Below are 9,967 nucleotides of genomic sequence, written 5' to 3' on the forward strand. Positions count from 1 at the left end.
CCTGCCTCGTTGGATTCCATCCTTGAAGATCTTCAAGGATATTTAAGCGTGTTCCAACATTTGCGTGTGTCCCGTTGGACTCTTGGGAGTGATTGCCACATCACAGAAAGTGACCACGTGCCCACTGTCTCCCTCTTCCAGGTGTACCCTGCATCCCAGTGACCAGCTGGCCTTAGAAGGCCCCCTGTCCCGGGTGAAGTCCTTGAAGAAGTCCCTCCGTCAGTCGTTCAGGCGGATCAGAAGGAGCCGCGTGTCCAGCAGGAAGCGGCGAGGAGGTGGAAACGCCTCAGAGGTGAGGGGTTCACCTTTTTGGGGTCCTGTCTGTTTACATCTTGGAGCATGCAGTGTCCTAATGAGACTGCCTAGAGCAGCCCTACTGTCAAATCAAGAGCTATTGGCATAGGGGGAAAGTGGCAGTTTCTGATGCTGCTCTGTCTTAGATCAAACAGTCACATTTTTAGATATCAGTTCAGAAGATGAGTACACTGGTATGACAGTGCTGTCCCTTTCTGCTGCTGCCACTCTTTTCTCCCTGCTGTGTCTGTCCCTGACTGACAATATGTGTATATATATCTTTGAAGGTGCAAGAAGCAAATGCCAAATTTGACCAGGACACGTTGCAGGAGATGGAACTGGCTCCCGTCCAGCGGAAGATCGAAGCCCGGTCGGCAGAAGACTCTTTCACTGGCTTTGTGCGAACCTTGTATTTTGCTGATACCTTCTTGAGAGACAGTGAGTACAAAAAGCATCTCTCTCTTCTTCCAAACGTTTGTTTGGATTTTTTTTTTAACCTCTCCTGCCAAGGAGTGTATTAGGATTTATTGCCAGGAAAACTCGGCACCTCCTGTGCCCTACTTTGTGCAATGCTGAAAAGCTAATACAGAACAAGAGCATATGTTGTCATGCAGAATTGTTATTTAGCCATTCTGGCTGCTGGCTAATGCAAGGCAAGTGGTAGTTCATCTTTGGATGAAGCCTTTATGTATGGTTTTCAAATGTGCTGGAATGGCATCTGACATTTTAGTATCAGTTTTGCCTTCTCTCATTACTCTGAAGCTCACTCCTGTCCCCAGCAGAACCTTTTAATTTTGGTGGAAGTGGTAACTGGTTGTGCAACAGAGCCCAAGCTGATGTGTTACACAAGTTTACTCTGCTCATATGTGATATAAATATGTGGAAAAATGGATGCAGCAGTTAGGGTGACTCGTGGAAGCAGCACTCTTTGCTTACATGCCATGTCCTTTTTCAGGGCTGCTGGTGGACATGTATTGGGAAAAGAAGTGCTAAGAACATGTAGTTTCCCTCTCAATTCTGCCCTAATATAAAAATATTTTGGATGTGAACAGAGGGGGAGGATGTGCACAGCTGGGGACAGCAGTTATCCAGGGGTGTCCCAGGTGGTGTCTTGCTCATGGACCTCTTTGTTGCTCCAGGCTCCCGCCACTGCCCGTCCCTGTGGGCTGGCACCAACGGAGGGACCGTCTACGCCTTCTGTTTACGTGTTCCCCCAGCAGAGAGGAGGATGGATGAGCCTGTCAGGGCAGAGCAGGGTAAGTGTCCCTTGGGAGAGCACAGCTCTGATGGATCTGAGCCGACACTCACAGGAGTCACGTACAGAAAAGCTCAATTATTGCTGTTTATCAGTGGGAGTGGAGCCAAGTGTGGCAGTGTCTGAGCTAAGCAGTGCTCACTCTAGTGAATGCACTGGAAAAAGGAGTGAGTTCCAGCACTGCTTGACATTCCTTAGCCTCATTTCCTACTCACTTCAGAAATGTAAATTTGCATCAGCTGTCACTGAATATCTACCATCAAGCCTCAGTGCACATGTCCCTCATTCTGACAGCTGGACCTGTTGTCTTTATGTAACAATAGTTGCTCTTTAACACAAAACAGTCCAGTTTGAATGCCCTTTAAGTACTAAATCTTTTCAGGCAGCATTTCTGTAATCACAGTATAAAGGTCTGCAGCCCTGAGAGGATGTGACTTTCTCACAGTGTCTCTGACTAGACTCCTGTTTGTTTTCCCTCCTTATCTTGCCTGTCTAGCCAAAGAGATTCAGCTGATGCACAGGGCTCCTGTTGTGGGGATACTTGTCTTGGATGGACGCAGCACTCCCCTCCCAGAACCTCTAGAAGTAGCACATGACCTTTCCAAGAGTCCTGATATGCAAGGCAGCCATCAGCTGCTGGTGGTATCTGAAGAGCAATTTAAGGTAAGTGTCACCTGTTGAGGAAAGGAGGTGCATTATGGACCGTGCATGAAATCTGCTGAAGCTCCGGTCAGAGAACTCCTGGGAGTGCTTGTTCTTGTGTCCTCAATAACAGCCCTTGGGACAGCACTTCTGTTTGGTGCAGTCCATAAATCAGGTGTCTGCTGGAAAACTGGGTGTCCAGCACATGCTGAGCATGGAAATTTTGTACCTGTATTACATTATACTCTTTGGACAAGGCTTCTGCTTTCGGGGAAGAGCTTTTGCTGTGGTTTGTGCAGAAGCAGGAATTAGTAGGCATTTCTGTGAAGTAGCTGAAAAGCTTCTTGTTTTGCACACTGACTGGTCTAACCCTGTTCTCCTTCTGTAATGGTTTGTAGTCAGATATGGAGGAGCTTTGGAAAAATAGGGGAGAAGTGCAGATTGCAGCCTGAGGGGTAAAACTGATATCAGAACAGAAACAGGTTCTCACACTGACTGTGGCTGATTCCCTCTTGTCCCATGAGCAGGGGGGTGACTCGGGTTACACCTGTGTGTATTCACTGTGAATGAAAACGTTGTTCCAGGCGGGGAGCAGCAGATGTCCTGGGGAGCTGCTGCTGCCTTTGTGCAGGAAGGAGGTGTCAGTGTCTTGTTTCTGTTGACAGGTATTCACCTTACCCAAGGTCAGCTCCAAACTGAAGCTCAAGCTGACGGCCCTGGAGGGCTGTAGGGTACGAAAGGTGACAGTTGCAAACTTTGGCAGCTGCAAGACGGACGATTACAGCGAGAATGACCTGGCTGTCCTGACTAACCTGGGAGACATTCAGATCATCTCGCTGCCCTTCCTCAAGTTACAGATCCGCTACCCCTGCATCCGCAAGGAGGATGTGAGTGGCATTGCATCCTGTGTCTTCACCAAATATGGCCAAGGTAAGGTGGGATTCTCCCAAACCATCTACCTCTGTTGTGTGTTTGAGACAGTGGAAAAGGGCTTAGTGTTCAGTGCACACATGTGAATATTTCATAAGTGTGTCCATCTCGTGTTTCTGGCTGGTACCAGCTGCCAAGAGACACACACATGAATAAACAGAAGCAGAAGTGGGTTGATTCCATTACTGTTAATGAACATGGTGGTTTTCAGCTGACAGGTTGGATGTGCCCCATAGGTACCTTCCACCTGGCTACCCTCCTCTTTTCTGGAGTGAAGGGAATGGCTCTCTCCAAGCAGCAAGCACTGGATGAATGGCTGCATTATCCCTACCATACATGTGTGTGGCTGAATGCTCACACTGCAAGACTGGGATCCCATGTCCTGTGGCTGCTGAAAATGGCTCATAGCTCTTCAGTTCATTTTTTGCATCTTTCTATTATGTTTTTCCTAAGTGTCTACTGGACAATACAATTCTCTCTCAGCATAATCTTAAATTCCACAGTCTCTAGTCTAACCACTCCTTGGGGTAATATCTTCCTCAGTGATCCCTCCTTGTTTAGATAGGAGGAAATGCAAACCCTTTGTGCCAAACACAGAGCATGCCTAGGTCTGTTCTTTTTTGGATGACCTTTAGTTCTGTAATTATATCCTGGGCTTAAAATTGCTTATAAATTCCCAATCATCTGCAGGTTTCTATCTGATCTCGCCGTCGGAGTTTGAGAGGTTTTCCCTCTCTACCAAGTGGTTGGTGGAGCCCCGGTGCATCGTGGACGTGCCAGAAGTGACAACCAACAACCATGTGCACAGCAAGTCTGGCGTGGAGAACGCTGCCAGGAAATCCAGGTAAAGTCTGGAAACATAACCACCTCACTGATGGTTTGGAGTACATCTCAGCTGGAATATTGGGGGCAGTTTTGGGCACTGAAGTGTAAGAAGGATCTGAAGCCATTAGAGAGTGTGCAAAGGAGGCAGTGAGGATGGGGAGGGGCCTTGATTTGAAGCCATGTGAGGACACTGAGGGCACTTGGTGTGTTCAGCTGGAGAAGAGGAGGCTGAGGGGAGACCTCATTGCAGTTACAGCTTCCTTGTGAGGGGCAGAGCTCTGCTCTGGGGAGACCAGGGACAGGACCCCAGGGAATGGTCTGAAGTTGTGTCAGGGAAGGTTTAGGCTGCCAGAGCTCCAGGAGGGTTTGGATGATCCTCTGAGGCACAGGGTGTGACTCTTGGGGATGGTCCTGTGCAGGGCAAAGAGCTGGACTCAGTGATCCTTGTGAGTCCCTTCCAACTCAGCATATTCTGTGATTTGCTAGGACAAAGCAGTGGAGCATTGGAATTTGTCTCCCTAAACTGGAGTCACAAACCTAAAGCAAGCTCTGGCTTGCTTTGCTCGGTCCCAAATGCCATGTCTGACACGTGGCTCTCACATACTGCAGGGGCAATTCCCTGCACCCCTGTACCTCAGTGTCAGTGATTGTTTTATCTGCTTCCTTTCCTTTTTTAGGGGACCAGGAAAGAGTCCGGGTGACTATGGAGAAGATGGTAAGCAAAAAAACTTAGTTGTACTAAAGGCAGCCTGGTGATTTTAACCCCTGAAACATCTTTCCTGTTGCTACAGCTGATATTTTTATACCTAAGACAGGGGAAAGTAAGGAGGGATGTGAGGGAAATGTTGTGCCCTGTCTGGACACAGTAGTTGATAGCTCTGAAGTGATTGCATGTGGCAAGGTTCCCTTAAAGGATAGAACAGAGTTTTTGCTGGAGGGAAGAGGCATTTGGGAGGGTAAGGTCTGAAGTTACTCATGGGATCTTCTGTTACCCAAACTAGTATTGCTGGAAAATACAGTTCAGCGTGTGAGAGACCTCAGGGATTAGTTGTGAAGCATTCAGGAGAGTCCAAAGATACTTAAAAGGGGGGGAGGAAGAAATTCAGTTCCATTGTGGGTTTCCAAAATTGCACTTATTTCATAAAAAGGGGGAAATATTGTGAGCTAAAAGGTTTTTTCCTGTTCTTTTTTGTTTTATTTTTAGAAAGGAAGTCTGGGAAGCTGATGGAACATGCCTTACTCAATGACGAAAGTGAGTGAGATGAAGTCTTGCTACTGAGAGGGCAGGTGCCTTTCTGGGTGGGAAAAGAAGAAAGCTGCTGGGAATTTTGTGGATTCCAGTACTCAGTTCCAAGGGATCTTCAGTTACTGGTAGAAATGCTGTGTTTTCTTGAGCCCTGGAAATGGGGGGTTGGACAGATAGCCATGCCCTCAGGCAGGGGGTTGTCCCACAGAGCTGCATTCCCTGCTGAGATAAGAGCAGGATCTTTATTTACAATAGGACTTCTGAAAAATGACAGCTGGAACAGACAGTTCCTTTGGGGCTCTGGTACAGGGGGACTGGCAGTATTTCCTCTGGCAAATGATTCCTTCAGTCCTGTGTGCCAGCTTGTCCAGTACAAACCTGGTACAGCTGAAGAGGCAGTGATGGTACCAGGCCTGACCTCTGTTGTGGGAGGCAGGTTTTGGAGGCTGTGCAGTGGGAAGGTGGAATGTGGTCAGGCTGCTGCCTGAAAGCAGATCCTCACTGGTTTGGCTCACTGCTTTAACCCTCTGCTTTCCAGAAGTGCTGAAGGAGATCCAGAGTACTCTGGAGGGGGGCAGAGGGTGAGTATCAACCAGCTTCTGTTCCTAATGGCTGGGGCTGGCAAGGGAGGGCAGTTGGAGCTGAAAACAGGGGGATGCCCAGTGTGATGACAGGGATCCCTGTGCTGGAATCTGGTCACGTGTGTGTCCCACAAGCTACCAAAGGGCACTAATGAGAGGCAGGTTCTCTTTCACATGCTGTCCCTTGACGTTTTTTTTTTATGAATAATGCTTTGTCTCTTTCTCTCCGAAAAGCAGGAGAGATCACATTCCCACCTCCCAAAGGAACAGGAGTCTGAGTATTCGCATACAGGTTTCTATTTGTGTCAACCCGTACTGATCTAAGGGCAGGCCACACGGGCTTAGTTGGTCAAGGATGGGACTCTGGAGTTTTAATCCTGGCTTGGCACTGTCACTTGGATGTGCTCAGTGCCTCTGCTCCCGTTCTGTCTGTACCATCGAGCTGAGCTACCACCACGGGTGCGGGGCTTTGTCTTCCCTCCCTGGAACACCTGATGTTCAGGTGACAGGGGGCTACCAAGTGTACACAAAGGACTACTGTCTGCAACGGATGCAGGAGGCTTTTTGGGATTGGTAACTGCTGGTGTGTAAGGATCAGTGACTGCCTGACCTGCTCTGCTCTGCACACTTCCTCTGGACACTACCTCATCCTGGTCTTCTGTCGGCAGCTGGGAGCGGATGGGACGAGACTGCATCGCAATAAGGAAATCCTTTTCTTGTGTCGTTGCAGGAGCTATGCAGAAAGAAATTTGGCAAGAAGTCCATTAGGACACGGACTAAGTAATGGAGGAGGTAGGTGAGGCTAAAGATATTTGAGGCCCAGTGAAGTAGCCAGAGGAAGCAGAAAGTAGAGCGAAATTTCGGTGTAAAATTGAGCTTATTTAAACGCTTTGCAATAGTGCAGAAATCTGACCTGAATTTTCAGGGTGGGAAAACTGCTGAGTGGGTGAGTGGTGTATGAGCACTGTTCAGCTGCCTGTGTGGCACACAAGTAAATGTGCTGCATCAGTGTTAAAGAAGGAGCTGAAAACCCTTTGAAGGCTCCTGTCTGACTCTTAACCGCAAAGCGAGCTGGCGAGGCAGCCAGAGCTCACAGCAACAACCTGAGTGTATCAACTCAGGAGCTCTCTTTAGCTTTCACTTTTTTGGGGGTTTTTTGTGTGGTTTTGTTGTTTTTTTTTTAAATGGCTTTTGCATTCTCTCATCCTAAAGCAGATTGACCCGAATTCATCGAGGACTCTCGGGCATTGGATCGAGTGCCATAACACTACTGATGGGGCAAACCGTCCCTGGGGAGAAGGCACCGGTGCTCCCAGCATCCCAGGCTGGTGAGAGCTGCAGCTTGGCATGAGTGTGCTTTGCTGCCTCTGCCTCCCCTCTAGTGCCTCTTTAGAGACCTCTCCTCGTGGAGCCCGCCTTGCATTAGGACAGCAGTGGATCGCCAGGTCCGATGCACCACAAGCCTCTGAGTACATCTAACATTCAAATGTTTGCACATTTCTCTTTTCTACTGGGCTGGGTTTTAAATTATAAATGTTTTACTGCCTTGGTGCAGGATTTTAATAAACGCACACTGTTACCTCCAACTTGGTTTAAAATATTTTTTTTTGTACAATTTTTTAAAAAAATCTTATGGGTATTTCAGTTTTAACGGAAACATTTAGAAATCTACTTTTTAAAGAAAGCGTTAAATAATATATGCTAGATTCCTGTGACTGCTGTTTGTGGTATCTGAATGAGTAATTTTGGGGTTTGTTTGTTATGGTACTGTTAACTGGCTTTATGGATTTGGGTAGAATCTATTTTTGTAGCCCTTCAAATCGGAGGAGAACTAATGGAACTTGATTTTTGTTTCAACACTATATTTCTTTTTTTTTTTTTTTTTTTTTTGGAAATAAAAGTCTGAATTCCCTTTTGTGATCCTTGTCTGCTCTCATATCTGTTCTTCCCTTCAGCAGCTGCTTTCAGGTTGGCCACGGGCTCCTGGCCACATATCCCCTGGAGAAGGTGGAGCTCTCCCTCTCTGAGCTGAGAGGCAAAGAGCACCCCTGGAGGTGGAGCAGGATGGGGGGTTGGAGAAGATGCAGGTGGCAAGCAAAGTGATTGTATCACCATCCTGCAATCCATATGGCATTGGGGATGTCTCCGCTGGAAGGGAGACACAGTTGTTCTGGCAGTGCTGCTGTACTGTCTGCCAGTGGATTTTGGATTGAAGCTGGTGAAACTCTGCTTAGAGCAGTTCGCTACTCTTCAAAATTTTGGTTCTTTTATCCCTGACCTAACGCCACTTCCTCAAATTTCCCTTCTGTTAACTTGCCTGTAGCACCATGAGAGCCAGTAAGGAAGAAACTAAATCCCCCCAGACTGGGTGCTGAGCTGCCATCCCTTGGCATGCTTTGGAAGCCTCTCCTTAGAAGCCCTCTTGTTTCAGGATCTGTCTTGATCTTCCTGAGCAAGGCTGAGGGATCCTTTCTTCCCTGCAGTGATAGGGTGGCACATTCTACTCTGCAGAAGAAGATGGTTGCAGAGTTGCTGTTGTTCAGCTTGTGTTTCAGTCACCCTTTCTTCTAGAAGTATTAGTATCTCCTTTGAGACCTAATTTATTGCTAATGAGGTTTTAGAGAGCGCTCTCTCCTCCTCAGTTTCTATTTCCTAACTAGCTTTCATCTCCTTGTTTCCATTAGCTTTGTTATTTCCTTGTCTCTATTGCTGCAGGACCGAGGCTGGCAGAGAGGTGGCCTGCTGTTTCCACCTCTTGTGCCAGGCACTGAGGCAGCAAATTTACAGGAAATTCTGGTTCAATCAGCATCTTCTGAGCTGCTGTGATCCTGTGTATGTGCATCATCCTAGTGCCCCCCAGCTGCTTCTGTCTGCTCCTTACAGATGGACTGATTCTAATGTCTTTTCTGAGTATTTATTTGTTGGCAGGATGGAGGGAAGAGATGTCACAGTCCTGCTCAGAATAGGCAGAAGGAATTTATAACTTCTCCCTACTTGCACTGATGTAACTTGAAAAATCCAGTAGGTCCACTAAAAGAGTGAGGCAAGTCACAAAAATGGTGTCATTTGTACACCTTAAAGGGCATTTAGATTTAAAAACAACAGCAATAAAAATTAATCCAGGCTTCTTGTTATTTTCCTCAAAGGACAAGCCAGACTGCTGATGGGATTGAGTAGTTCGGGATGTGTGCTGATACATGGCAGATTTTTTTTCTAGCAATGCTTTGGAACTGAAGGATTCACTGGAATAAACTCCCTGACATTGTTGTGAGCAGAGACATTAAGAATCCTTTTAGAGCTGCTATGCCTGAAATACAGGAGAAATAGCAAAGTGGCAAAGGAAGGGAAGACTGGAACTCACGTGCTGTGCTTTCAGTTGTGTTCTGAGCTGAGCAGGAGAGGGTGGAAAGCCCTGTGACAGTCAGAACTATGGTCTATTTTTTGTGCTGTCACAAAACCAGTATCAAGTTAAAATAGGTGTTGGGATGAGATGCTCATGAAGGATGGAGTCTTCAATGAATGTCTGTAAGCAGCTTTTGAATGTAATGGGAAAAAAAATCCCTCTGCCTCTCTCCTTTTCAGGAATTGCCTTCTGAGCCCGCAGTTACCCTTACCCTGCCTGTCAGCTGACACAAATAATAACAGCCTGTTTCTGATCAGAGGATTCAGCTGCTGCCAAACTCCTCGAGTTTTGTGCCTACCTCTACTTTTCACTTGAACTGCTTGTCTGGGATCTGATGGGAGTTTGTTAGCTCTCTCCAAGAGCTAATGCTTAATGCTTGGAAGCATCTGAGGGCTCGTTGGCCCTTATTAAGGTTATTGCCAGTCAGGCTTTGGCAGTGCTTCCCCCCCTTCTGCTTTATGCAGCCTCACTGGGCTCTGGCACCGGGAAGTGCCCCTTGGCTGCAGGACCTGACCTGCTGTTAACACTGACTTGAAAAAATCCTCCCTTAGAGCCCTGCTGGCACTGTGTTCCCTAACCCTCACAGAGCTGTTTTCTCTGCTGAGGGGAAAGTCTTGGATCACAACTAAAGAACAAATTTTCCACATCTGAATACACATATTGGGTACCTAATATGGGATGCTGTTTTGTAGTGGCCTGAGTTTTAGGTCAAATGCTTTCTGGTAACGTGAGCTCTTTTATAGGGTTGCATAGTTGGTGCCAAAATTCTCTAGTCTTAGAAAAGCTTGGCC

At 47.2% G+C, this 9,967-nt stretch overlaps 1 protein-coding gene across 3 annotated transcripts in view; it reads left to right on the forward strand.

The window, feature by feature from the left end:
- Nucleotides 1-7,670, forward strand: part of LLGL2 (LLGL scribble cell polarity complex component 2) — a 32,915-nt gene extending 25,245 nt beyond the window's left edge. Inside the window, exons 17-27 of one of the 3 annotated variants that reach the window (XM_050319183.1) lie at nucleotides 142-292; nucleotides 582-732; nucleotides 1,434-1,550; nucleotides 2,046-2,212; nucleotides 2,857-3,121; nucleotides 3,812-3,965; nucleotides 4,624-4,661; nucleotides 5,151-5,198; nucleotides 5,731-5,773; nucleotides 6,504-6,565; nucleotides 6,989-7,670. In XM_050319183.1, the coding sequence (XP_050175140.1) occupies nucleotides 142-292; nucleotides 582-732; nucleotides 1,434-1,550; nucleotides 2,046-2,212; nucleotides 2,857-3,121; nucleotides 3,812-3,965; nucleotides 4,624-4,661; nucleotides 5,151-5,198; nucleotides 5,731-5,773; nucleotides 6,504-6,565; nucleotides 6,989-6,993 (1,201 nt within the window). In that variant the 3' untranslated portion in view covers nucleotides 6,994-7,670. Of the gene's footprint in view, nucleotides 1-141; nucleotides 293-581; nucleotides 733-1,433; nucleotides 1,551-2,045; nucleotides 2,213-2,856; nucleotides 3,122-3,811; nucleotides 3,966-4,623; nucleotides 4,662-5,150; nucleotides 5,199-5,730; nucleotides 5,774-6,010; nucleotides 6,066-6,503; nucleotides 6,566-6,985 lie in introns of those variants that run through there. The other 2 variants (XM_050319182.1, XM_050319184.1) reach the window with 2 other exon arrangements.
- Nucleotides 7,671-9,967: the final 2,297 nt, after the last annotated feature.

Source organism: Myiozetetes cayanensis, unplaced genomic scaffold (assembly GCF_022539395.1).
Source record: "Myiozetetes cayanensis isolate MyiCay16 unplaced genomic scaffold, myiCay2020 scf22, whole genome shotgun sequence".
Lineage (NCBI taxonomy): Eukaryota > Metazoa > Chordata > Aves > Passeriformes > Tyrannidae > Myiozetetes > Myiozetetes cayanensis.